Here is a 21,480-nt window from a genome sequence, read left to right as displayed (position 1 = left end):
TATCCCTACTATATGGTGATTCGAATCCCTACTATATGACGATTTGAATCATTTGATATCCCTACTATATGGTGATTCGAATCCCTACTATATGATGATTTGAATCATTTGATATCCTTACTATATGATGATTCGAATCCCTACTATATGATGATTTGAATCATTCGATATCCTTACTATATGATGATTCGAATCCCTACTATATGATAATTTAAATACATACTATATAGCAATTCAAATCATTTAATATCCATACTATATGATGATTTAAATCCCTACTATATAGCAATAGTCACTAAGTATTTATTTTATAATCATATCTTTGTGGAAGTAGTGGCTATAAGTAATACAAGCAGGTGACAGTAAAAAATTTATTTTGGCCGGTTTGTACATTCAGTCCGCCGTAAACAGCTCCTGGGTGTGGAGTGACTGTGGACACAGATCGCAACCGATAACAGCTTCGCTGACACCATCTCCTGGGCTCTGACAATGACCTTCTCTCGCTGTCTCCAGCTAACAAGACCCCTCCTTGCGCCCTCCGGAACGCACCTGAGCTCAATTGTTGAATATCATTTTGATCTGGCGTATTTTATTATCGATCAAAATCCTCCGACTGCGACCTTCTCCGCACCTCCACGTGATCCTCCCCAGACCCAAAACTTTCCCCACTTTCATTCATTATCGGTCTTCACTTTAACGCTGTTCCTGCGATTTCTCTCTCTCCCGGCATTTGCCTGTTCCCACTTCTGCTCTACTTTCTGATTGCCTGGGTCATGTCGGGTTCTTGAATCCATCTCCCAATTCCGGACCTCTGGCGGCTTCACATGATGAGGAAGAAAGTCTACGGGCCTTGAATCTGCCTCGATGCTTTTGCTATGTCATCCACAGCGCAGAATAGCATTTCGCCCACCAGCAATGGTGTGACCAAGCGCAAGTCAGGTAGACAATACCTCTGTTGACTACACTTGTTTCCATAACGTTCTTGTCGATATCGGTACTGATTTTCCTTTGGCTTAGGCTCTGCAGCCTGCGTCCAGTGCCATCGGCGCAAAGTCCGGTGTGACGCACGTATCGTTGGCCTGCCCTGCTCCAACTGCCGCTCCTCAGGGAAAACAGATTGCCGCATACATGAGAAGAAGAAGCGTCTTGCGGTACGCTCCATTCTGAATCCCGTTCCCATTCGTTGTCGGCCACCGTCCATCTCCGAACATGTCCCCGAAGCGTCTCCTCCATCTGCCATCAGTGAACCAACCGCTTTCACAACTGCTTTTCGCGGAGTTCAGCCAGAAGCAGCAGCTCCTCCGGCGAGCGTCGTTCCGAATGTCCAGTCCAAGGCACAACATCTCCCCAGCAATAGTTATAGTCACTCGTCTCCACAAGCACAGGAATGCCATCTTCCGCCCGCTTCGGACCGTTTCGCCGATCAGGATGCCCATGCCGACTTCGAGAAGCGACTGGTGAAGCTCATTGACGATGAGGAAGGGTCAGGTGCTCGGGAAATTCAGCGGGGTGTGCGAGCGATCTATGTCGGACACGAACTGTCGAACATGTCCTTCTTGATACGTCAACAGCGCGATAAAGATGACGACGTATATCACTTTGCTGGCAGCGAGATACCACGGCGACAGTTGAAAACCGGTCACGACCAGCTTCTCGTAGACGCTCTGACTCTACCGGAGCCGGCTCTCGTTGACGAGCTTGTCCAGGCATACTTCACCCACGTGAACCCGGGATATCCCATTGTCGAAGAGGATCAGTTCATGAGTCAGTATCGCAATAGAGACCCTTCTGATCCTCAGCCCATCTTGCTTCTGCAAGCCATTCTGTTGGTCGGGTGCCATGTCACACATCCAAAAGAAGAGCGCGATACTTTGAAGGAAATTTTCTTCCGTCGCGCGAAATGGCTCTTTGACAATCGCATTGAGCGAAATCGTGATACCTTGGTGCAAGCTGCGCTGCTCTTGACGTGGCATTCGGACAGCCCTGATGATGATGTTTCTGCCAACGCTCACTACTGGGTCGGTGTCGCTGCTCGGATCGCGACTGGCCTCGGCATGCATCGAAATCCAGTCTCGAGCAGGTTCGTTCCCCGGGACCGCCGGATGTGGAGAAGGCTATGGTACATACTGGTTCAGTTCGATGTTATGGTCTCCCTTTCGTATGGTCGACCTCAAGCTATGTAAGTGTGCTAGCTCGGATCTAAGTCTCATTACCTGCCCTAATCTCTCTGTGCGCCAGAAATCTCGAAGACTCCGATGTCTCTCCGTTGACAGCCTCTGATTTTGAAGGCTGTGGGGCCCGCGTCCAGACGGACTATGTCATTCATTTTTCAGAGCTCTGCACAATGATATCTTATATTGTGCGCGAGCGATTCGGACTACGAGTCAGTTCGGAGCGTCGCAAAGCCGCATTGCAAGAAGCAGACGAAGCTCTTGCAAACTGGTCCTTGCGGCTTCCAGACAATCTGCGGCTGCGTGCCTCGGATATGGATCCTTGGTCCGCCATGCTTCACTTGACCTACAACAATTTTCTCATCCTTCTCCATCGGCCCCATCCGAGGGCATCCGCGTACTCGGACGACTACGGCCCGCATGATGCAGAGATCTGCAGTGCAGCCGCTGGTGTCATCGCATCTATCTTCGAAGAACTCCGCTTAAACGATCGTCTCAAGTACCTATGGCATTCCGGCGTCCATACCCTCTTCACGGCGATGATCCAAGTTCGCGTCGAGCTGCGATTCTCAAACCCTGTCCTAGCCATTAACGCCCTGCGCCGCTTCGATTCCGCCTCCTACTCACTCCGAGAACTAGCCAAGTACTGGTCGCACGCCACCACTATTCTACGCCTCTTCGAAGATTCGAAACGTCTACAAGAGGATCTGCGCCTGGCAACAAGCGAGAGACCCAGACCCTTTAGCAGCACGCACGATCAATCCCAGAACCAGAACCAATACCAAAACAAGAACCAGAATCAACAAACTTCAACCGACACACCTCTACAACCCTCACAGCCAGATCGGCCCCTCCCCTCCTACGACGTCCCCACCCCCAACTCCACGTCTCTACCACCAACCGCTGTCTCCCCGCACCTGAACCAGCCCTTTGACAGCTGGATCCCATCCACCAATCTGGCAACTGTCGATCCGATGGATCAGCCAAGGGAATTCCTGGACTGGCGCCAGCTGTTCTCCTTCACGGATCCGGACCAGTCTGTACTGCCGATGAGCATGGACGGACTCCCGGAGCTAGAAGATGAATGGCGCCAGATTTACTGGCAGGAGACACCGATATCAGACCTACTCCAGGATGGAGGATGGATGCACGGCTAGCGCTGCTTGGACGGTTTGTCTAAGATGAGCATCTATCCCATGAACGATAATATCACGATTGATACCTAGGATTCTAACCTTATGTCCATCAACTTGCGTACAACATATCTTTATATCTATGGAAATAGTCTCTCCACAGTGAACTTCCCACTCTGTCTTATATCTACCAATGCACAAAGGAAAAGCATGCTCGATGTGTCCTTAGCATATGTCCAGAAAGTTAGCATCTCATCTGGCCCAATCAATCAAGACATCCACATAGGCGCCAATATCAAAATCCGGTCATGTCGTCAAGGACAGCGAAGTCCCAGCTCTTTCGTTCTATTAACTAATTGGCCCACCATATCACCCAAGAGATACTCATAAGTCACAAATCACCAACAAGTGGCATATATGAATACATATGATGATTCCGTATTTCGCGACCAACTGCCCTCCCATAATCAAACAACGAAATCCGAGAGATGACTGTTCTGTAAGCATGAAAAGAAATGGTTTCCACACAACGCATTTACTGTGAAAGTGTACAAACACCGTCGTTGTTGAAGGGAACATATAGCAAAAAAAGAAAACGGAGAGGCCGCGAATGTAAACAGCATGCGCACACCAATGATCAAAGATGTAAAACTAAAGAATTAAAAAGCGCATCCGATCTGGTCCTGTTTACCTCTCTGTCGATTACCTCATGAATAGCCCAATTTTTCCGTACCATGTCATAAAATGTTGCGCAGAGAGCAACACTCAAAGAACGTTAGGAGCACCCCCACAAACAATTCGAGACTCTGTTCCAAGGCAGACTCGACCCCCGAAACAAGGGTAGCACCGTCTCAGTCTTCGAGGGTATATTCTCATTCTGACAGCGCAGGATTTGGAGTGTGTGAGAGTCTTGCGCGGGGGACTCTGTCACACACGATGTATTTAGTACGAGTCGCCTCCTGCGCCATTGTGAGGCTGGCCGACCATCGAAGGATAGCCATAGGCTGAACTGTCCTGTTCGGAGGGGTCCAGACCAGGGTTCATGATATTGTTTGTGTTATCTGCAGTTTCAGGAAAGCCGCCGGAAGCCGATGCACCAGGTCGTCCACCTTGCGTGCTGGATCCGCCCACGGGCCCTCCAGCATTGTAGCCGCTGCTCGTTGGCCTGTTCTGATGTTCGCCACGGGCGGACTGAGTCTGGAGGAGTACTTAGCACATGATACTACAACCCACCAGACCACCAACCGTTGGTGGGGAGACAGGCCGCCTGAGCGTGTTGTACAAGTCTTACCTCGCGATACTTTGACAAGTAGATCTTGAGCGCTTCCGCATAATTTTCGAAGCCAAGTGAGGTCATGGCAAACAGAATATCCTCCCCATTTACCGTCTTGCGTTTCTCTTGCTGGCACTTTTCAGAGGCTGTAGAAAACAAGGTGCAAGCATACGTTAGTCAAATGGACAGGTACTAGCAGCCAGATGCAGTAACACTCACCCTCACTGGTGATGAACGAGATAAACTCGCTGACGCACTCTTGCATGCACTCCTTGGCTTCTTTGGCGATCTTCGCGTTCTCTGGCAAGGCCAACTTCATGATACGGGCCACTTGACGGTAGATGTTAGCACATGTAGCTGTTTACCCATCATTCCTCCAAACTGGCGGGAGACAATTGCGTGAAATTGAACGGCGCGAAAAGAACGCCATCGCACAATAGGTATCTGACGAAAATTATATCGCCCCAGATAAGACAGGCGCTTCGCGTGCAGAGCTGCACTCGAACCGCAGGCGAATGAGCTCCACAGTGCGATGTTTGTTGGTTGAGGCAGGTTGGGGTATTGTAAATGGATGGACGCAGGGTACGGCAAAAGTGAAGTAGGGCAGACGGCTGTTGGCCAGCAGTTGGATGTAAGGTACGCGCAAATCAGGAGGACAAGAGAAGCTGCAAGGGAACGCAACTAACCATTCGCAATCGGGAGCCATCGATCTTGCTCCTTCACCTCGAATTCTCCCTGGTTCTGTGTTTGTTCCTGGTCCTTATCCATGTGTTCTTGGTCTTCACCTGATTGCGCTTCCTGTTCCACCTCAGGATCTTTCGAGGGAGAGGCCGACATGATTTTTAGCTATAGGTATACACACAGCGGATACTGGATAGGGAATGTGATAAGGAGTCGTCTATTTGCTCTGCTGGCAGACCACGTCAGAGATACGTGCCTCGGGGGTATCGAACTTGGGCGCTATGATACACTCGCGTCAAAAGGCAAAATAGAGTTGTGTCTGGCTGGGCAGCGATTCGCTTCACGGCAGCCCGAACGTAGAGGCACAAGTGTCAGCAGTGCGGGGGACAAGCAATTGTTTCTGCTATAGCTTCTGCCCTGACGGTACAATCAAGGCGCGAGAGATCTGTTATTCGAGGAAAGACGCGACAGGTAGGATAGTGACTCGATCAACCAAATCTGATTTGTTGCCAGTCGCAAGGATAAGTTAGTCCAAAAATTCGGAACGATAAAAATGCTAATTTTATTCCCTGCCACCTTTCGCGTGTTGTGGACGGACGGTCCGCCTTACAGAACTGCAAAGAGGAGTGGTGCAGTGGTAACATCAATCAGATATGCGGGATGCTCCAACGCGGGAGGTCTGGAAACCCGGAGAGAACTTACAGTGACGCGGGTCTTCCGTGCGTAGCAACCAATGCAACAGTGGTGGGTCAAGTTGATAGTGGCACGTTGCGCAGAGGCAAGACGAACGATCCACGGGAATCGGGAGACGAGAGCACCTTACCTTCGAACGAACGGGAGCTTCTGTTTCGCTTGAATGGCCCTCGGCCTGTTGTATTTCGTCTGTTTCGTCCACTCAGGAGCTGAGCTTGTCCAGTAGATATTTCAGGATTCTGACTGGAGACGGATGGCGATGCGCGCAGATGTCAATTGGCGAACCAGGAATGTGTGGGCAGACCAGGGGAACTCTCACTGGTCGCTGAAGAACGCCAATGAGACGTGTGGGAATCAGAATATTGAAAAAACACTCTTTCAAACTGATTGAGCGAATTTTGATGAACTTGTTAATCACTTCGAGCTGGTGGATTGACTCGCCTGATGACTCGAATGAGAGATCGAGGTTGACGAGCTGAGACACATGAAGTGCAGGGAGTCCAGGGAGGGAAGCAAGAGCTGGCCTGAGGCGTCAATTTACAATGTGACAACGATAAATTACGACAATGACCTCATGATGCCGCGACATGTGTCGACGAGACTCCATACGGTAGGTATTGATACAGAAATGCACGTGATTATTGGTATTGCAGCGTGTCGACGATGGCAATGATGGTCAAGCAAAGCTCTTGTTTGCTTGATCCAGAGAATGACTGGCATACTCTCATGACCCTCAGATGTGTAATGAATAATCCGATATCTGCTTTGAAGTGACAACAGTGCGAGTACAACTCATTGGTGAGCTGTGTTCTGAGCGCTCTGCATTTCAGGCACACACAGGTTGCCTGTCAGCAGCCACTCTCCAGCCTGAAGATTTTGACTCGACCCGGTACTCATCACAAAATTGTTCGGACGTCAGACCAGGAGGAAGTATCAGGCATCAATGACAGCATGATATTAGGAGCAATCAACACATAGGACGTTGAAGGTCGCAAGGTGTGGACTCGGTTCATGGACATGACAAAAGTACGGGCATCACATCTTGACAATTGTGGTGGACAATCAGGTTTTCACTTGAGACGAGGCTGCACATGAGCAGCCTGCATTACGTTTGAGGACCCGAGTTGAACGCATGTGTTTGTCAGCTTGGGTGGCAGCAGCAGATAAACCATTTACACTCGTGCTCCTCTACGATATCGCTGTCTCAAGGCAGCGAGTTTCCTATCCGAGATGCCGCCCGTTATTTCTAAATAATGGAATGGAAAAGTTTTTCGACGGGGGAAAGAGGCGCAATGAGCTCAAGTTTGCACTAAGGGTCTGACATGGAGTTCATTATATCCACAACTAGTAGGTACCAGGTGATTCCAACCTTGTAGCAGAACACCGGAGTATTGTGATATCACATCTTATCCTCACTGAGCCTGGTTTCCAGATGCGGGAGGATGCACAGCCGTAGGATCTTGGTCGTATCAATTGACAGATAGCGAACCGACGGCAAGAAACGCATTTCAACTCTTCCTTTGAGAAAATGATCAAGTATAAGCCCAGTCAAGTCACAAGATAGATGGCTCGGATACGCTCAATGCAGTCACCTCGAGACTCCCGTTAAGGCCTTTTCGATTCCAATTCCCGCTCATGGTCGCGAAAGGAGATCATGGACAGCAAGACCGATAGAAGGACTGAAGAAGAATGGAGGGATATTTCGGACTGTCGTCACAAGGAAAGAGGAAAGTGTTTTTTTAAATCATGGTTGTACAACCTGGATGTTGTTCTTTTTCTATTGAGACAAAAGAAGTCAATGATCAGTACCATTAACATGATTTCCTGGCATTGGCAAACGAACCTTCCAATCGTCCAACTCGGACTGTTTGCTCTGATATTGCTTCACAAGTTCGTCAAGCACCTGTTTTAAACCATCTGAGTTTGTCTTGAGTGTAGGAAGCACATCCTTGACTGTTCGCTCGACCAAAACTCCGTTTACCATTCGGAAGCACTTGCGGTCCTGGGGGAGGGGTTCGAGTGTCTCAATGACAAGCCTAGTAAAGGTCACTACTGCTAGCAATTTAAAAATGGGAAGTAAAAAGTACTTATGCTCCTCTGCTTCCTGCTCGATGTCGCCAATCTTTTGCGCCATCTGTGTGAGTGTATTCTTGAAGTTCGTATATTGAAGCTGAAGCTCTGCTTCATATTAGCCTTCGTCACTGCGTGGAATTTAAATGAGAACTCATCGGCATACCCTGCTGCTTCTTGGGGTTTATTTGCGCTTGACTGGCCATTTTCTGATGTCCGATGCTGTGACTCTGTTGTTTGTAAAGCTCAAGATGCGGGGCGTGGTTGCTCGATTTCCGCTGCGCGGAGAAGCAGACTAACTTCATACTTTTCCTCAGGCTGCGTCTACGAGGGATAGCCAGGCTGCGGTCTGGACAGAATTCCGGTTCAGTCTCACTACGTTTTCCAATATCTTAGTCTTGATATCTAATTGCGTCTGCGAAAAGGTCATTTTCATTGTATCTTAATCTCCTGATCTCTGGCCCCTCCATAGATGAAGCACGTGACATGGATGGCAATTTGTTTTGCACCATCGGCGACAATCCACTCCGCAGTTTATCAGAACTTCTACACTCTGCCCAGCAACTGGCTCGAAGCAAGCACCTGGTGGCCATTCCTGTGCCACTCTGTGTTATTTTAAATATAAATTTGACCCCGGTGGAAGGCTTTGTTTGAGTCCTTTTCGAGGTTTTTTTTCACCATGGCGTCCGACGGAATGCCTCCAGCCAAAAGGCTGAAGAGCTCCAACCTTCCGCCACACCTGCGCGATGCGAAGCGCAAGGACATCGACAACTGGGAAACAAACCGGATGCTCACGTCTGGAGTCGCGCAACGGCGCGATTTCGAAGGTGACTTTCTACCAGAAGATGAAGAAGGTACTCGAGTCCATTTACTCGTCCACGATCTGCGACCGCCGTTCCTTGACGGGCGCACGATTTTTACCAAGCAACTGGAGCCTATCTCAGCCGTCCGCGATCCGCAGAGCGATATGGCCGTGTTCAGCCGTAAAGGGAGCAAGGTCGTCCGAGAGCGGCGTCAGCAACGGGAGCGTCAAAAGCAAGCGCAGGAGGCAACAACAATGGCAGGCACGGCGCTGGGAAATATCATGGGTGTCAAGGAAGACGAAGGCGACAGCGCTGTTGCCATGCCCGTCGAGGATACTTATAGAAGTGGGAACAAGTTCGCCCAGCACCTGAAAAAGGATGGAGGCGGACAAAGCTCTTTCAGCAAGAGCAAGACGCTCCGCGAACAGAGGGAATATCTGCCTGCATTCGCCGTGCGAGAGGAATTATTACGAGTCATACGAGATAATCAGGTGATCGTGGTGGTTGGTGAGACAGGATCTGGGAAAACAACCCAACTAACACAATTTCTTCACGAGGACGGATACTCAAAATACGGCATAATTGGCTGCACGCAACCTCGGCGAGTGGCTGCTATGAGCGTTGCGAAACGTGTGAGTGAAGAGATGGAGGTGGATCTTGGCGCCGAAGTTGGTTATGCCATTCGTTTTGAGGATTGCACCAGCAAAGATACAGTCATCAAGTATATGACTGACGGTGTCCTTCTGCGAGAATCGTTGGTTCTGCCGGATCTGGACAAGTATTCTTGCATCATCATGGATGAAGCGCACGAAAGAGCTTTGAATACTGATGTTCTGATGGGTCTTTTGAAGAAGGTGTTGGCGCGTCGAAGAGATCTGAAGCTAATTGTCACCTCAGCCACCATGAATTCAGAACGCTTTTCTCGATTCTTTGGTGGTGCCCCCGAGTTTATCATTCCTGGACGAACTTTCCCGGTGGATCTTCACTTCTCCCGTACCCCGTGCGAGGACTACGTCGACAGTGCGGTCAAGCAGGTATTGGCAATTCATGTCTCGCAGGGACCCGGGGACATACTTGTCTTCATGACGGGTCAGGAAGATATTGAAGTAACGTGCGAGTTGATCGACGAGCGACTGAAGATGCTTAATGATCCGCCGAAGCTTAGCATATTACCGATATACAGTCAGATGCCAGCAGAGCAGCAGGCGAAGATTTTTGAACGGGCCCCTCCTGGCGTCCGGAAAGTCATCGTTGCCACGAACATTGCCGAAACAAGTTTGACGGTTGATGGGATCATGTTTGTGGTAGATTCAGGATATTCAAAACTGAAAGTGTACAATCCACGCATGGGTATGGATACGCTTCAGATCACCCCTATCTCTCAAGCCAATGCGAATCAACGCTCCGGCCGAGCAGGTCGAACGGGACCTGGAAAGGCGTACCGTTTGTATACCGAGTCGGCCTATAAGAATGAACTATATATTCAAACGATACCGGAAATTCAGCGGACAAGCCTTTCAAACACTGTTTTGCTTCTCAAATCACTTGGAGTGAAGGATCTCTTGGATTTTGATTTCATGGACCCACCCCCGCAGGAGACCATTTCGACATCTCTTTTCGAGCTCTGGTCGTTGGGCGCATTGGATAATCTGGGCGACCTAACCCCGCTAGGTCGCGCTATGACTCCGTTCCCCATGGACCCTCCGCTCGCTAAGCTGCTCATCACGGCGTCTGAGGAATACGGGTGCAGCGAGGAGATGCTGACGATTGTTTCCATGCTCTCGGTTCCTAGTGTCTTCTATCGTCCAAAGGAGCGACAGGAAGAGTCGGATGCAGCGCGCGAGAAATTCTTCGTTCCGGAGTCTGATCACTTGACTCTTCTTCACGTTTACACGCAATGGAAATCCAATGGTTACTCCGATGGATGGTGTATCAAACACTTTCTTCACCCCAAGACTCTGCGACGGGCCAAGGAGGTCCGCGAGCAACTTCATGATATTATGACGGTTCAGAAGATGCGACTTGTAAGCTGTGGGACAGACTGGGATGTGATCCGCAAGTGCATCTGCTCGGGCTTCTATCATCAAGCGGCCAAGGTTAAGGGTATCGGCGAGTTCATCAACCTCCGGACGAGCGTGAGTATGCAGCTCCACCCCACGAGCGCTCTGTACGGCCTAGGTTATGTGCCTGAATACGTGGTCTACCACGAATTGATCTTGACAAGCAAGGAGTATATGTCGACTGTGACTGCAGTGGACCCACACGTAAGTTGATCCATCTTCATCGGAAACAGTGAAACAGTGAAACAGCATAGGCTAACCTCGAGAATGTAGTGGCTCGCCGAGCTTGGTGGTGTCTTCTACTCCATCAAGGAGAAAGGCTATTCCCAGCGAGAACGTCGCGTCACCGAACAGGAATTCAATCGACGCATGGAGATCGAGACCCAGATGGCCGCCGACCGGGAGCGCGCCGCGGCCGAGAAGCTACGAGAGCAGGAGCGCAACGATCCCTCCCGACGCAAGAAGGAAGTAGAGGCGGGATCTGTTGTGCGACGTCCACCTGTTACCGGCGCACGAAGAATTGGCGGTGTCTCCGCATCTTCGAGCACGAGAAACGGCACCAATGGAGCAAGTGGAGGAGGATCCGTGGTTAAGAAGCCACAGATCAAAAGGAAACCCGGACGAGCATTTTAGCATCATGTTCAACCATAGACATATACCCGATGTACAATTTAGAGGAGTTCATTCAAAGAGCGGGCTCTGAACTCTATCCATAGATAGAATGCGATGCCATTCTGGTGCAGCTATTGGGTATCTAGCCATTAGTAGCACTTTTATCTCGACCCTGCAGTATAAAATGGCCAAGACCAAGGCCAATAAAGTACAGTCTCATAATTTATCCCGGTGAAGTGCTACAGAGTACCGCGCAGGCCCTGAAGAAGCGAAGACAACGGCCCCCCGTCTCGCAGGCCGACAACAGGAACTACCGGTATCCTTCCAAACTCCACCGAAAATCTCGCCACCAACAGCCCGCACTCAATTGATGAAATTGATACAGAAAAAGTGCAGAATCAAGCTCCCGAAGATGTAATCCGCAAACGCCCTACCAGCAGCATAACAGTCAGTTGGCAATCCTCACCTCACTTATTCCTAGCATCCAACATAAAAAAAACCAAAATCAAAACTCACCTCTCATGAGACACCGCACCCTGTTCCTCTCCACCTTCTACCGCAGCAAACCGCGCATTCTTCCCCTTCGAACTGGGCTTACTGTTCCCACCCTTCTGCTCGCTACTCGTCTGCATGCGCAAACTAGCCGTAAGCACGAACTGGCCGACCGCGGCGCAGAACCCGCTCAGAAAGGCGTTGAAGGGCTATCGAACCATCACTCGTCAGCGTCCCATCTCAATCTGGAACGGGGAACAGGTCTTACGTAGTTTCCAGCCAAAACGCAATACAGGAATTGCACGGCGCCAACGAAAAGCAGGAACACCATGAAGGCGTCAAGCATCATGGTGCGCTGAGACGTTGTGGTGAGGTACTGCTGCCATACATGGTGGGCGATTTGGTATATGGAGGAATTAGAGGACAGGACTGCTGGGCCGGAGGAGAGGGAGGAGGAGCTGGGTGTTTGTGTTCGTTTAGGAGGCATTCCGGTCAATTGAAACAGGGTCGAATTGAGGAACTTGCAGGACAGATGAGTTGGCAGAATGATGCGGCGTGACTGGACTGGAAGTTTCGATGTCGAATCCCCGGTTGAGAAGTGCGGATGAAGCTACTGTGTACACAACCCGATAGAGGACATACCAAGGCCATACCTGTGCTCCACCGGCCGTTGATTACGTAGCCTGCTTGGCTTTGTCACAACGTCACGTGAGGGTATAATAAGGATATGGAGGATTTTTATTAATTTATTGCAGTCTCACTCCGAGGTGTGGGCTATGAGAATGGCAGATGTCTAACATTTGCAAGAATATTATCGCAATTTTGCCATATATGCATACACCTATACTATACACTATGCATTATAATATACACGTTCCGACCGCTCAACGGTCAGATACGTCGCCAGGAATTGGGGTAGCGTAAAGCCCCATATCCCTGCGACAGAGGGCGTGCAGTCAATTTGCTCCGAGCACCGAGCCCCTGCATATAAGAGAGTCCAAGATGTGGACCAGCCAAGTCATACGTCGTTCATCATGAAGAGTTGAGAGTTCAGAGTAAGTCGTTTGGAGGAAAAAGTCCGTGGTCGTAAGAGAGATGAGATCTTCATATAAAGGTCGCAGAGAAGAATGCTTTGTCCATCGAGGAAAAGTCGAATGCGTCCCTAAGTAAGACTGTGTTGGCCTCCAGGGCCGAAGAGTAGAGAGTTGGGGTAAGGTAACTATCAAGATTCAACGTTACACGCTGATCACGCAAGCCAATCTGATATGTTGCCTAGCGGGTGGTTTGTTTGCGCTTCTTGAACATCCATTTGAAAGTCGCGCATCACTTGATCCCACGCTTCCCAGCTGTGTTGAAGAGGAACAGGATCTTGGCTTGTCGTGGTAGGAGCCATGAAATTTTCTGATATCTCGATCGGTGCGGCTGTACTAAACGGGTCTTGTGCTGTCATGCTTTGAGAATTCGGCAGGGTCGGCCAGGTGACATTGGGGAAGAGCTCGGTCACGATTTCGGTATCGAAATTCGGGCCAGCGATAGGCTGGTTCGCGGGCTGAGCACTCCCTGGGACCGAAGGGTCTCGAATTTGAGGGACACCATCCTCCAGGTAAGGCTGGACAGCGTTCTGCCAGACACCAATATGATAAGGTGTTAGGCTCGGAGTAGAGCTGGGATCGGACGTGTCCTGTATGCCCTGCTGCTGCTGCTGCTCTCGGAAGGCGGCCACCCGCTTCATCAACCGGGAAAGCGGCCGCCAAAGCATTCCCTTCCTATGTCTTGTAGTACGGCCCCATGTCTCATACAATGAACTCACCACCTGCCAGGCACGATCAGTGAGTGGGCTGGGTGGGCGAACGCAAAGTTCCGACAACACAAAGGCAATCAAGTGCCATTGCATATTTGTCACAAAAAGCCAGCTCCATTTGGAAGTGGTCTGATCTTGACCCAGCAGCCGAGTGAACTCTGCAACCTCAACCGAGGTGACAAACAAATTCTCCCGAGACGCTATGGACAAATTGCTAGCCGCCGGATTTTCTCGAGTCATAGGATGATGAACTATGAGCCAGAGCTTGGCCAAAATCAGACGAGCGACGGTGGCGCAGACCCATTGTACTGGTACATTCATGTCACAATGCCGGGTATATCGCTCCTCAATCCGTTTGTTGACCTCCTGAATCAACCTCCCACAAGAGTCCGGGGGTCGTTGTGTGTTCTCGGAGTGAGGAAGACTGGTTGGACACATGTAGCTGACCCTCCTGAGAGCGGCAGTGATCTCGCAACGAACTAAGCAAAACGTCATATCTGTGAAACCTACGCGCTCTTCGGGTGGCTGCTGCATATCGAGCGTGATATCATCATCGTTGATATTCAGCGGAAGGCGAGTATCATACATCCTGTCATGAATTTGCGCATCAGTACCATGCTCTTCGGCTGATCTGATATCCAGCAAGCAGATATGCCACCACAGTCGCCGGCGCATTTCAGTTTCAAAGGGCTTCAAGCCAAAGTTGGTTCCGTCCCGATGGAGGCCGATACCTTGGGCCAGGCGCAGAACCACCGCTGTCATGGTCCAGACAAATTTAGTGTCATCCTCACGCCGTACACCGATCAGAAAGAGTACAGCAGCTTGCAACAGCATCAGACTCTGCGTATTAAGGAGACCGGCTTTGGACAATGCCTGCTCGACTGCAAACCGGTAACGCGTTACCGCTGTATCACGATCGTCGCCCAGAACTGAGAAGCATTGTTCAGGCGACATGCTGACTATAGTAACATAGTAGATCGAAAGGACCAATGCTTCAGAGTTCTTGTCCAGGAGGTTCGGATTCTGGGCGGCATCCGTAAGAAGTTTTCGTACGGTGGGCTTATGGAACAAAGGTATAAGCGGCGCAACGTTATCCAGGTAGATGTCCCACAACACGGGAATTTTGGGCGGCGGGGGATGGTAACTGCGAAGTGAATGAGAAAGAGAGTAGTATCCGAAGAGAAATCCGTCATGATTAGTGGACAGGGTCGACGAGGATCCAGGCGAAGGATAATCTTCCTCTTCTGACGATGAAGGGTCCAAAATATCTTGCAGCTCCTCGATCTAACCACAAGCGTTAGCACAAAAGATAGTGGACTGAGACAAAAATGCTCACCTCATCTCCCAAACTCGCCCACAACCGGTTGCTAACATACCGACTGCGTCCTTCGTCGATGACCAGCCGTCCAAACTCATGTTCCAGGTTCCGCGGCTTAGCAGCCTGCGGATCGGAGTCTAGAACGAACGGGCATTTCCCGATGTCCGCGCTTTGCGTCTGAGGTGTCGTCTGCCTACCTTCTTGGAGAGCCGCGGGTCCAGGTTCCTGTTGCGAGGGCGAAGATACCGTGGACAATGGCTCCGCAGCTCCGGGCTTCTTCCCGCTGAGGTGCTCAATGACTCCCTCAAGCCGTCTCAAACGGGACAAGAGCTCCGCATCCTGAGGTCTCTTCGTCTTGCGAGGCGCCCTTCCAGGTGGTGGAAAGACACATTCGATACCTGCCTTGACACAATTGGAACACGGCGTCCTCTTATTACAGCGGACTTTTCTCCTCCGACAAGTCACACAGCTGCGAATGCTGGGAGGGTCATGCGCGGTTCGAGTACTAGGGTTGGCTGCATGGTCGACTGAAGTGCTTTTAGGATATCCAAAGGGGTTACTTGAGGAAGACTGAGATGAGAGAGGCTGATTTGCAGATGAAATGGATTCGGTGGGCGGGAATGACATGACGGAGAATGGAGAATGGTTGAGATCCGTGCTACATTCCCAGCAGCGCGGAGAATGGAGGCTTATTCAGATATTGAGAATATAGAGACTGAGTAAAGTAAATCATAGGCGAAAAATCGATCACGATTCTGAGCCCTCATTGTCATATAAATCTTCCTACGCATTTGGCTTTTTTCCTTTTGAGTTGGATCTTCGGTCATCGACTCATAGTGGGGACAGGCGATGGCGTTGATCATTGGCGGCCTGAGGCGTAGTCCAGGCTCCTCATCGATGGTCCCTGGGCCTGTCAGTGGCTGCCAACCTTGGAACATTATTAATACCGATGCATGTAAGACAACTTTTGAGAACCCGTGGACCTCTAGAGGATAATTGGGTGTATTCCGAAAGAGAGATACGAGCCTGTCCACCTAGACCCAAAGAATTTTACTATCACTTGATTGCGTAGTAATGTTGATGCCTGAGATAGACTGACGTCACATCAAACAACCTCGTTCAGAATCGAGGTGCATATGATAGTTAATCCCCATACGAAAACTCAAACCGCACTGCCGTCGGATCAGATAAAAGAAAACAAGGATTAGCAGAGTCATCGCCGTCGCAAATCGGCTGCTGCCACCATAGCAACTTCCGCGCATGTGTTAAACAAAAGCTTTCGGGGCACCTGAGCTTTGACGTTGTGAACTTATGAGTCACCGTGACTAGACTAGATGATCTTCTCGGAAAAGACCGAGTGTCTATTTTCTTCCGGCAATGATATTCTCGTCCTCCAAGAATTAGGTTCAGCGGAACGAGTTTCAGTTGTGTCAATTCTTCCGGTAATTTCTCGTCGTATCTGATCTTGCTTCTCATTTGAGGTCTGCGATGTACGACACCACCACAGTAATATTCGAAGATCGTGTGCTCTATATTTTCTCATATAGAGAGATATACACCCAGTATATACATCACATGCCATTCAATGTTATACACCTTGAGTAGATTAAAATGATATCGACTGCGTCCCATGAAGATGGTAATGACTCGAGAAAGGAAAATGCTCACGGAAGATTTTCAAGGAGCCTCGGTGCGAGAGTTGATAAAAAAAAATCAACCAGGGGTATGGTGCATATAATGCGAAGCACAGATTTGTGTACCAAGTGTATTTTGGAGAGAAATGGAACGCCAGATTATGCAACGGGAGATGTAAAAAAGGAGAAATCGAGGGGTCGTTATCGTAAACCAAGTGGAAGAAATATACATGATTACGGGTTAGTAAGTTCATTCTTGAGCTTTCAGTAAGCTCATGTTAAACGATAGGGAAGCGGCGTAGTTCGCTTGGGGAGAGTGATGGATCTTCGCTGCCGTGAAAGTCCTCGTTTCCCTCTGGCAATTGAGATATTAGCGAGCTATATCAGCCAGCCCAGTCAGGATTAGTACTAACTTAGTTTGTTCCCAGATCTTGGTCTCCTCGTTGAAATGGTGACTAGGGAAATGGCAAGTCAGTTAAGAGCCTAATGGCGAAGCTTCATGTACGCACCCCTGAAAGTCGGCAGTAGTCAATGACTTGGAGCCGTATTCTTCCACAAGGAGATCGGTGTACTTGTAGGGGACTTTGACAGGAAAGCCTTCAAAGTAACTATTCCGAAGTGGGAAGATATCAGACTCCTAGAAAGCGGTAAGCAATCCATCTCGTGTTACCCTTGTACCGCAGCCACTCACATCGAATCGGTGGCCATCCTTGCATATGAGAGCGCCTGGATGACCCTCCTTTCTCAACTCGTCATCCTTGCGCACTGCAGTTATATCAATGAAAAGCCCCGAAGAGGTGTCGATCCACCTCGCGTCAATGACGTTCGCTGCGTCCTCAGTGGTTCGAACCACATATTGCGGGTTGATTTCGAGAAGGTAGTTTCGCCCGCCGTCGACACCCGGAAGTTCGAAATGATGGACGGTCATGTTGTAATATTCGGCGAGGAAGTGTATTGTCGGCTCGGTAACCTGGACGTCGAGGTCGTTGTCCCATGGAAAAATCTGAACGCAAGTCAGCGTTATGTTCCCACGCTGCCTGTTTCATAAAACCATGGGACCGGGGTCCCAACCTTCTGGTTCCACCACCACGCCAGAAGAGTTCCATGCATTATCCAAGTCTCTGCACCAAGATCCGCCATTGTCGACAGATATGTCTGAATTAGTGCTGCCAAATGTGGTATTGTGTCTTCCTCAGAGAGGGGTTCATCGGCGAATCTGTGGAATCGTCAGATAAGCGTTTGAGTCGACGGACTGCAGACTAGCTCACCGTCCGTCATAGTGATAATGAAAGCTGCGAGGTCAGTCAGCAATTTTCGGAGAATAGAATTGTGTGCAATTTCAAGACATACTCAGACTCCTCTAATAATGCGTTAGCGCTATGCCGAAGAAAGAGAAACATATACGTATCCAGCTGGATAAAAGAAAGCACCACGAAAGACCCCAGAAGGGACACTTACTGAAATATTTCTTTCCCGGTTCACCTCCTTTCCCACTGTAATCCTTGAGAAACTTGGCTCTAACAGTCATGAAATCGACATCGGAGTCGGCGCTACCCAAAGCCACCAGCGCGAGAAGTAATCCATGGAGATAGAGAAGAAAAGTTGAGAATAGACGCATAGCGCATGCAGGGATGATGGGCGTCTGATTCGGATTTAATCACTGAGAGGACAGCATACTCCCAAAGGATGTATAGGGATAGTGGAACAAATAATATCAGTCGATGATGGTGTTGCACTGTTGATACGGAAAAGGGCGGAAATGTAGATGTTTGACAATGACGACTGCGTCAGGGGACTGGTATCAGGAGGGAGGTAGGAAGCCGATTATGGGTCGCCTGAGTCTCGAGCTCCGTGATTAAAATAGTTCAGACTACTACAGAAAGGACAGCATCAGAAAAAAAAAAAAAAAAGAAGAAAAGAAGAAAAGAATTCTGCAGTGATGATAAGAAGGATGGAACATGCAAAGGATCAAGGATCGACAGTCCCAATGGCGATGGAGATAGGTAGTCTAGCATCTCAATCTACTTGAAAACTCGAAAGATCTTTGAGAAACTTCACTCCAAGACGAGTAATCAAAGCTTCATAAATCATAGGAGACTATCGTATGAGATTTGGGACCTACTGCCTAGTCTTACGTCGTCCGTCTTGCACAGTCGCGTGCGCACCTACCGCAGAATTCAAGGCCCTGTTTCTATTAATTGATGCTGTGACGATCCCCATAGAATTCCATGGCGCTGTTATCGATAAAATTCTAGGCTAGTCTCCTGCTCCCCTAGTTCCAACTTGCCAAGTGCCAGCCCTGCCGCGCCTTGGCAGGAGGTAATGTTGATCGATCATTTGATAGCGGTTGAGCTTGAAATTTGAGACCTTGTGAGGTCAGTGTCATTGCCATGATTTATGAACGAGTATCTGCAAAGGGCTGTTGGTAATTTCTTGTTCTACTCTGTACCTGTTTTACCTATCTATTTGTCCACTACACTGTTCTGACTACAGCACAACTCAGTAGTACATTATGCTACTACAGCCACATCCTGCTTTTTGCTCCTATTCTTCCACAGACACATCCTGCGTAACGTTCTGTCACAGGCTTACGTATGTTCCTCAGGCGAGTGCAGCAATTGGACATCATGGTTAGAATCGCGCAATATATAGCCTACTGTTTGTATCATCTGTACTAGTAATACACGGCAATTCATTTCAAAATGCAATTTATAGTGGACTAATTTCTGTGCGATTCGCCATCCGATTCGGTGTTTTGGTTGGAACGCCGGCAAATTGAATGGGGGCCGCGTCATACAAGTTCTCTTAGTCCTTATCTGGGCCGCCTTCGACCAAGCACAGAATCTTGCTACTAGTATTATTGTTGACATAGGTGGGTCTGTTATTCAAATTCGACATTGGCCCTTTTGTTTTGTCTTACCTTCTATGTTCTCAGAGTGATTGTGTTATGCTTTTAGGTCTCTAAGGAGGTGAACAGATATTTCATCATGGGACTTGGATATCTTGTGCAGATGCCTGGGGCCTGTGGAGCCCAAGGCATCAACAAGTCCACGACTGACTCGAAAGGAGGAAAACCAGACAAGAGAAGGATTCCACTGTTTAACTTTAGGGGGTTTTGTGGTTCTCTGTGGCTGATGCGCCAGTCACACATTACTTGTAGGATTGGAACATATCATGCAAAGGACGCGAATCAAGCCTTCAGCCTGACTCAAGCCTAATTCTAGCCTCCAATAACGTTGTCCGCGTCAGCTCCGGGCGGCATCCAACTTACAAGCCTTGACTAATCGAACCCAGCTTCGTTCAGCAACGCTCTGAGGCGTGTTTTTGTCCGTTCTGAGGCTGCGAACGAGACCATCATGGCGAGGTCAACCATCGCAGGCAGCAAGGTCACATTGCTGTCACGCATTAGATTCTGACTTGCTTGTCTGGCCCGTCGTGTAGTCCGGCGTTAGTATGCCTTTGCGCTCTTGACAGGTTGATCTCGTGGAGATCATGCTCTTTGATCAGTTTGATGTGGATTCCTGGATGTAGATCTATGGCTCCTTTGACGACATCAGGCAGATCTTGCAGGACAAGCTTTCCCGGAAGCGTGGGGGATCTTTCCTTGAATAAGGTCTCTGCCCTGGGCACCTTCTACGTCGACCGGGACTATATCTGGCTGTTGCACCCGCAATTTCTGTTCAACTGTGAAGAACTCAAACTAACTTTGGCCCCGCCGGCGAACGGAGAGCGTCATGGGTTTTGTTGAATGCTTCTTGGTTGTATGGTGCGGTTTACAAACAGTCAAAGTACCGTGACTCGGTGTTCACAAAGACTTGAAACAGGCCATCGTCACGCTCAGCAAGGGTTTTCCAGCCTTTCTCCTTCAAATAATCAGGCAATCTGGAAAGAATCAGAAAATGCGTGCCATAGACTATTCCGGTATTTAATCCATGTGGCTGCGCTTATATTGTTATAACTCCAGTCGACAAAGAGGAATCCGACACATAGGCTGTTGCCAGAGGTGTAAAGCGGAACAGTCAGCGTCCACCTCCTTAAGCACACCCATGGAAGCTAGAAGTCTAATGACACGTGCTGCCAAGTATCGATATTTGCTCACCAGAGGGCCAACAAATACTGCTGAAGGTCACATACGAGCTAAAGCAGTATCAGCTCCTGTATTGTCTGAGAGTTGATCCACGTTGAAGTGGCTGTCATCACCTTCACATGACTGTTTAGCGATAGCGCCGAACAGCTTCATGTCAACACCCAAGCGAAAGGCTGTTTTGCTTGATGGCTCTGGCCTTCATCAGCTTCATCCCGAGATACAGGATAGCTGAGAATTCACAGAAAATGTGACCCTGAAGGAGGTCTCTAATGGTGTTTCGTATATAATCCCAGTTCATCACAAGCATGCAGCAACACTTTGCGTTTCATGCTCGTACACGGAGCCTGCTCTGACAGTAGCGATGGTAGACCGGATGGTCTGGACTACTTCACTTACACCCATTTAAATGATATTGGGATGAAACCTTTTGGGAGAGTATGTCTCCCAGCGCAACTTGAAAGCAACATGTCAGGCATCTTTTGTAGACCTCTATAAAAAGTTGGGAATTCTATGACAGGCCCGAAGTTCATGAAGTAACTTGGCCATGCCGGGCTCGTTTTGCCAACTCGTCTCAGACTGAACCCGAGTTCTGTCATACGGCACCCCGAGTTCGTAAGCTTATCTCCGTAGCTCGGTCATTCTCATGACATGT

At 49.3% G+C, this 21,480-nt stretch overlaps 7 protein-coding genes across 7 annotated transcripts; 2 read left to right on the top strand and 5 right to left on the bottom strand.

The window, feature by feature from the left end:
* Positions 1-875: 875 nt before the first annotated feature.
* Aspvir_006319 (uncharacterized protein) lies at positions 876-3,328 on the top strand (the record flags this gene model as incomplete). Its single annotated transcript, XM_043269521.1, has 3 exons — positions 876-939; positions 1,018-2,179; positions 2,239-3,328. The coding sequence occupies 3 exons, from the start codon at positions 876-878 to the stop codon at positions 3,326-3,328; spliced, it is 2,316 nt and encodes a 771-aa protein (XP_043125456.1).
* Positions 3,329-4,246: 918 nt separating this feature from the next.
* Positions 4,247-5,414, bottom strand: Aspvir_006318 (nuclear transcription factor Y subunit beta; the record flags this gene model as incomplete). Its single annotated transcript, XM_043269520.1, has 4 exons — positions 4,247-4,501; positions 4,596-4,723; positions 4,797-4,907; positions 5,264-5,414. 4 exons carry the CDS (start codon positions 5,412-5,414, stop codon positions 4,247-4,249), a joined length of 645 nt encoding a protein of 214 aa, XP_043125455.1.
* Positions 5,415-7,695: 2,281 nt separating this feature from the next.
* Aspvir_006317 (putative prefoldin subunit 2) lies at positions 7,696-8,227 on the bottom strand (the record flags this gene model as incomplete). The annotated part of the gene is made up of 4 exons (XM_043269519.1): positions 7,696-7,728; positions 7,795-7,987; positions 8,039-8,129; positions 8,188-8,227. The coding sequence occupies 4 exons, from the start codon at positions 8,225-8,227 to the stop codon at positions 7,696-7,698; spliced, it is 357 nt and encodes a 118-aa protein (XP_043125454.1).
* Positions 8,228-8,700: 473 nt separating this feature from the next.
* Aspvir_006316 (putative mRNA splicing factor RNA helicase (Prp16)) lies at positions 8,701-11,517 on the top strand (the record flags this gene model as incomplete). The annotated part of the gene is made up of 2 exons (XM_043269518.1): positions 8,701-11,088; positions 11,158-11,517. The coding sequence occupies 2 exons, from the start codon at positions 8,701-8,703 to the stop codon at positions 11,515-11,517; spliced, it is 2,748 nt and encodes a 915-aa protein (XP_043125453.1).
* A 342-nt stretch (positions 11,518-11,859) lies between these two features.
* Positions 11,860-12,475, bottom strand: Aspvir_006315 (putative oligosaccharyl transferase subunit Dad1; the record flags this gene model as incomplete). The annotated part of the gene is made up of 3 exons (XM_043269517.1): positions 11,860-11,926; positions 12,013-12,197; positions 12,257-12,475. The coding sequence occupies 3 exons, from the start codon at positions 12,473-12,475 to the stop codon at positions 11,860-11,862; spliced, it is 471 nt and encodes a 156-aa protein (XP_043125452.1).
* A 759-nt stretch (positions 12,476-13,234) lies between these two features.
* On the bottom strand, positions 13,235-15,734 carry Aspvir_006314 (putative C6 transcription factor; the record flags this gene model as incomplete). The annotated part of the gene is made up of 2 exons (XM_043269516.1): positions 13,235-15,073; positions 15,126-15,734. 2 exons carry the CDS (start codon positions 15,732-15,734, stop codon positions 13,235-13,237), a joined length of 2,448 nt encoding a protein of 815 aa, XP_043125451.1.
* A 1,280-nt stretch (positions 15,735-17,014) lies between these two features.
* Aspvir_006313 (putative mannosylphosphorylation protein (Mnn4)) lies at positions 17,015-18,359 on the bottom strand (the record flags this gene model as incomplete). The annotated part of the gene is made up of 8 exons (XM_043269515.1): positions 17,015-17,096; positions 17,155-17,196; positions 17,251-17,378; positions 17,433-17,744; positions 17,813-17,957; positions 18,010-18,033; positions 18,092-18,101; positions 18,200-18,359. 8 exons carry the CDS (start codon positions 18,357-18,359, stop codon positions 17,015-17,017), a joined length of 903 nt encoding a protein of 300 aa, XP_043125450.1.
* Between the last annotated feature and the right edge of the window lie 3,121 nt (positions 18,360-21,480).

The sequence above is a fragment of the Aspergillus viridinutans genome (assembly GCF_018404265.1).
Source record: "Aspergillus viridinutans IFM 47045 DNA, scaffold_4, whole genome shotgun sequence".
Taxonomy (NCBI): Eukaryota; Fungi; Ascomycota; class Eurotiomycetes; order Eurotiales; family Aspergillaceae; genus Aspergillus; species Aspergillus viridinutans.
Note: the sequence above shows the minus strand (reverse complement) of the source record. Positions and strands in the feature narration are given on the sequence as shown.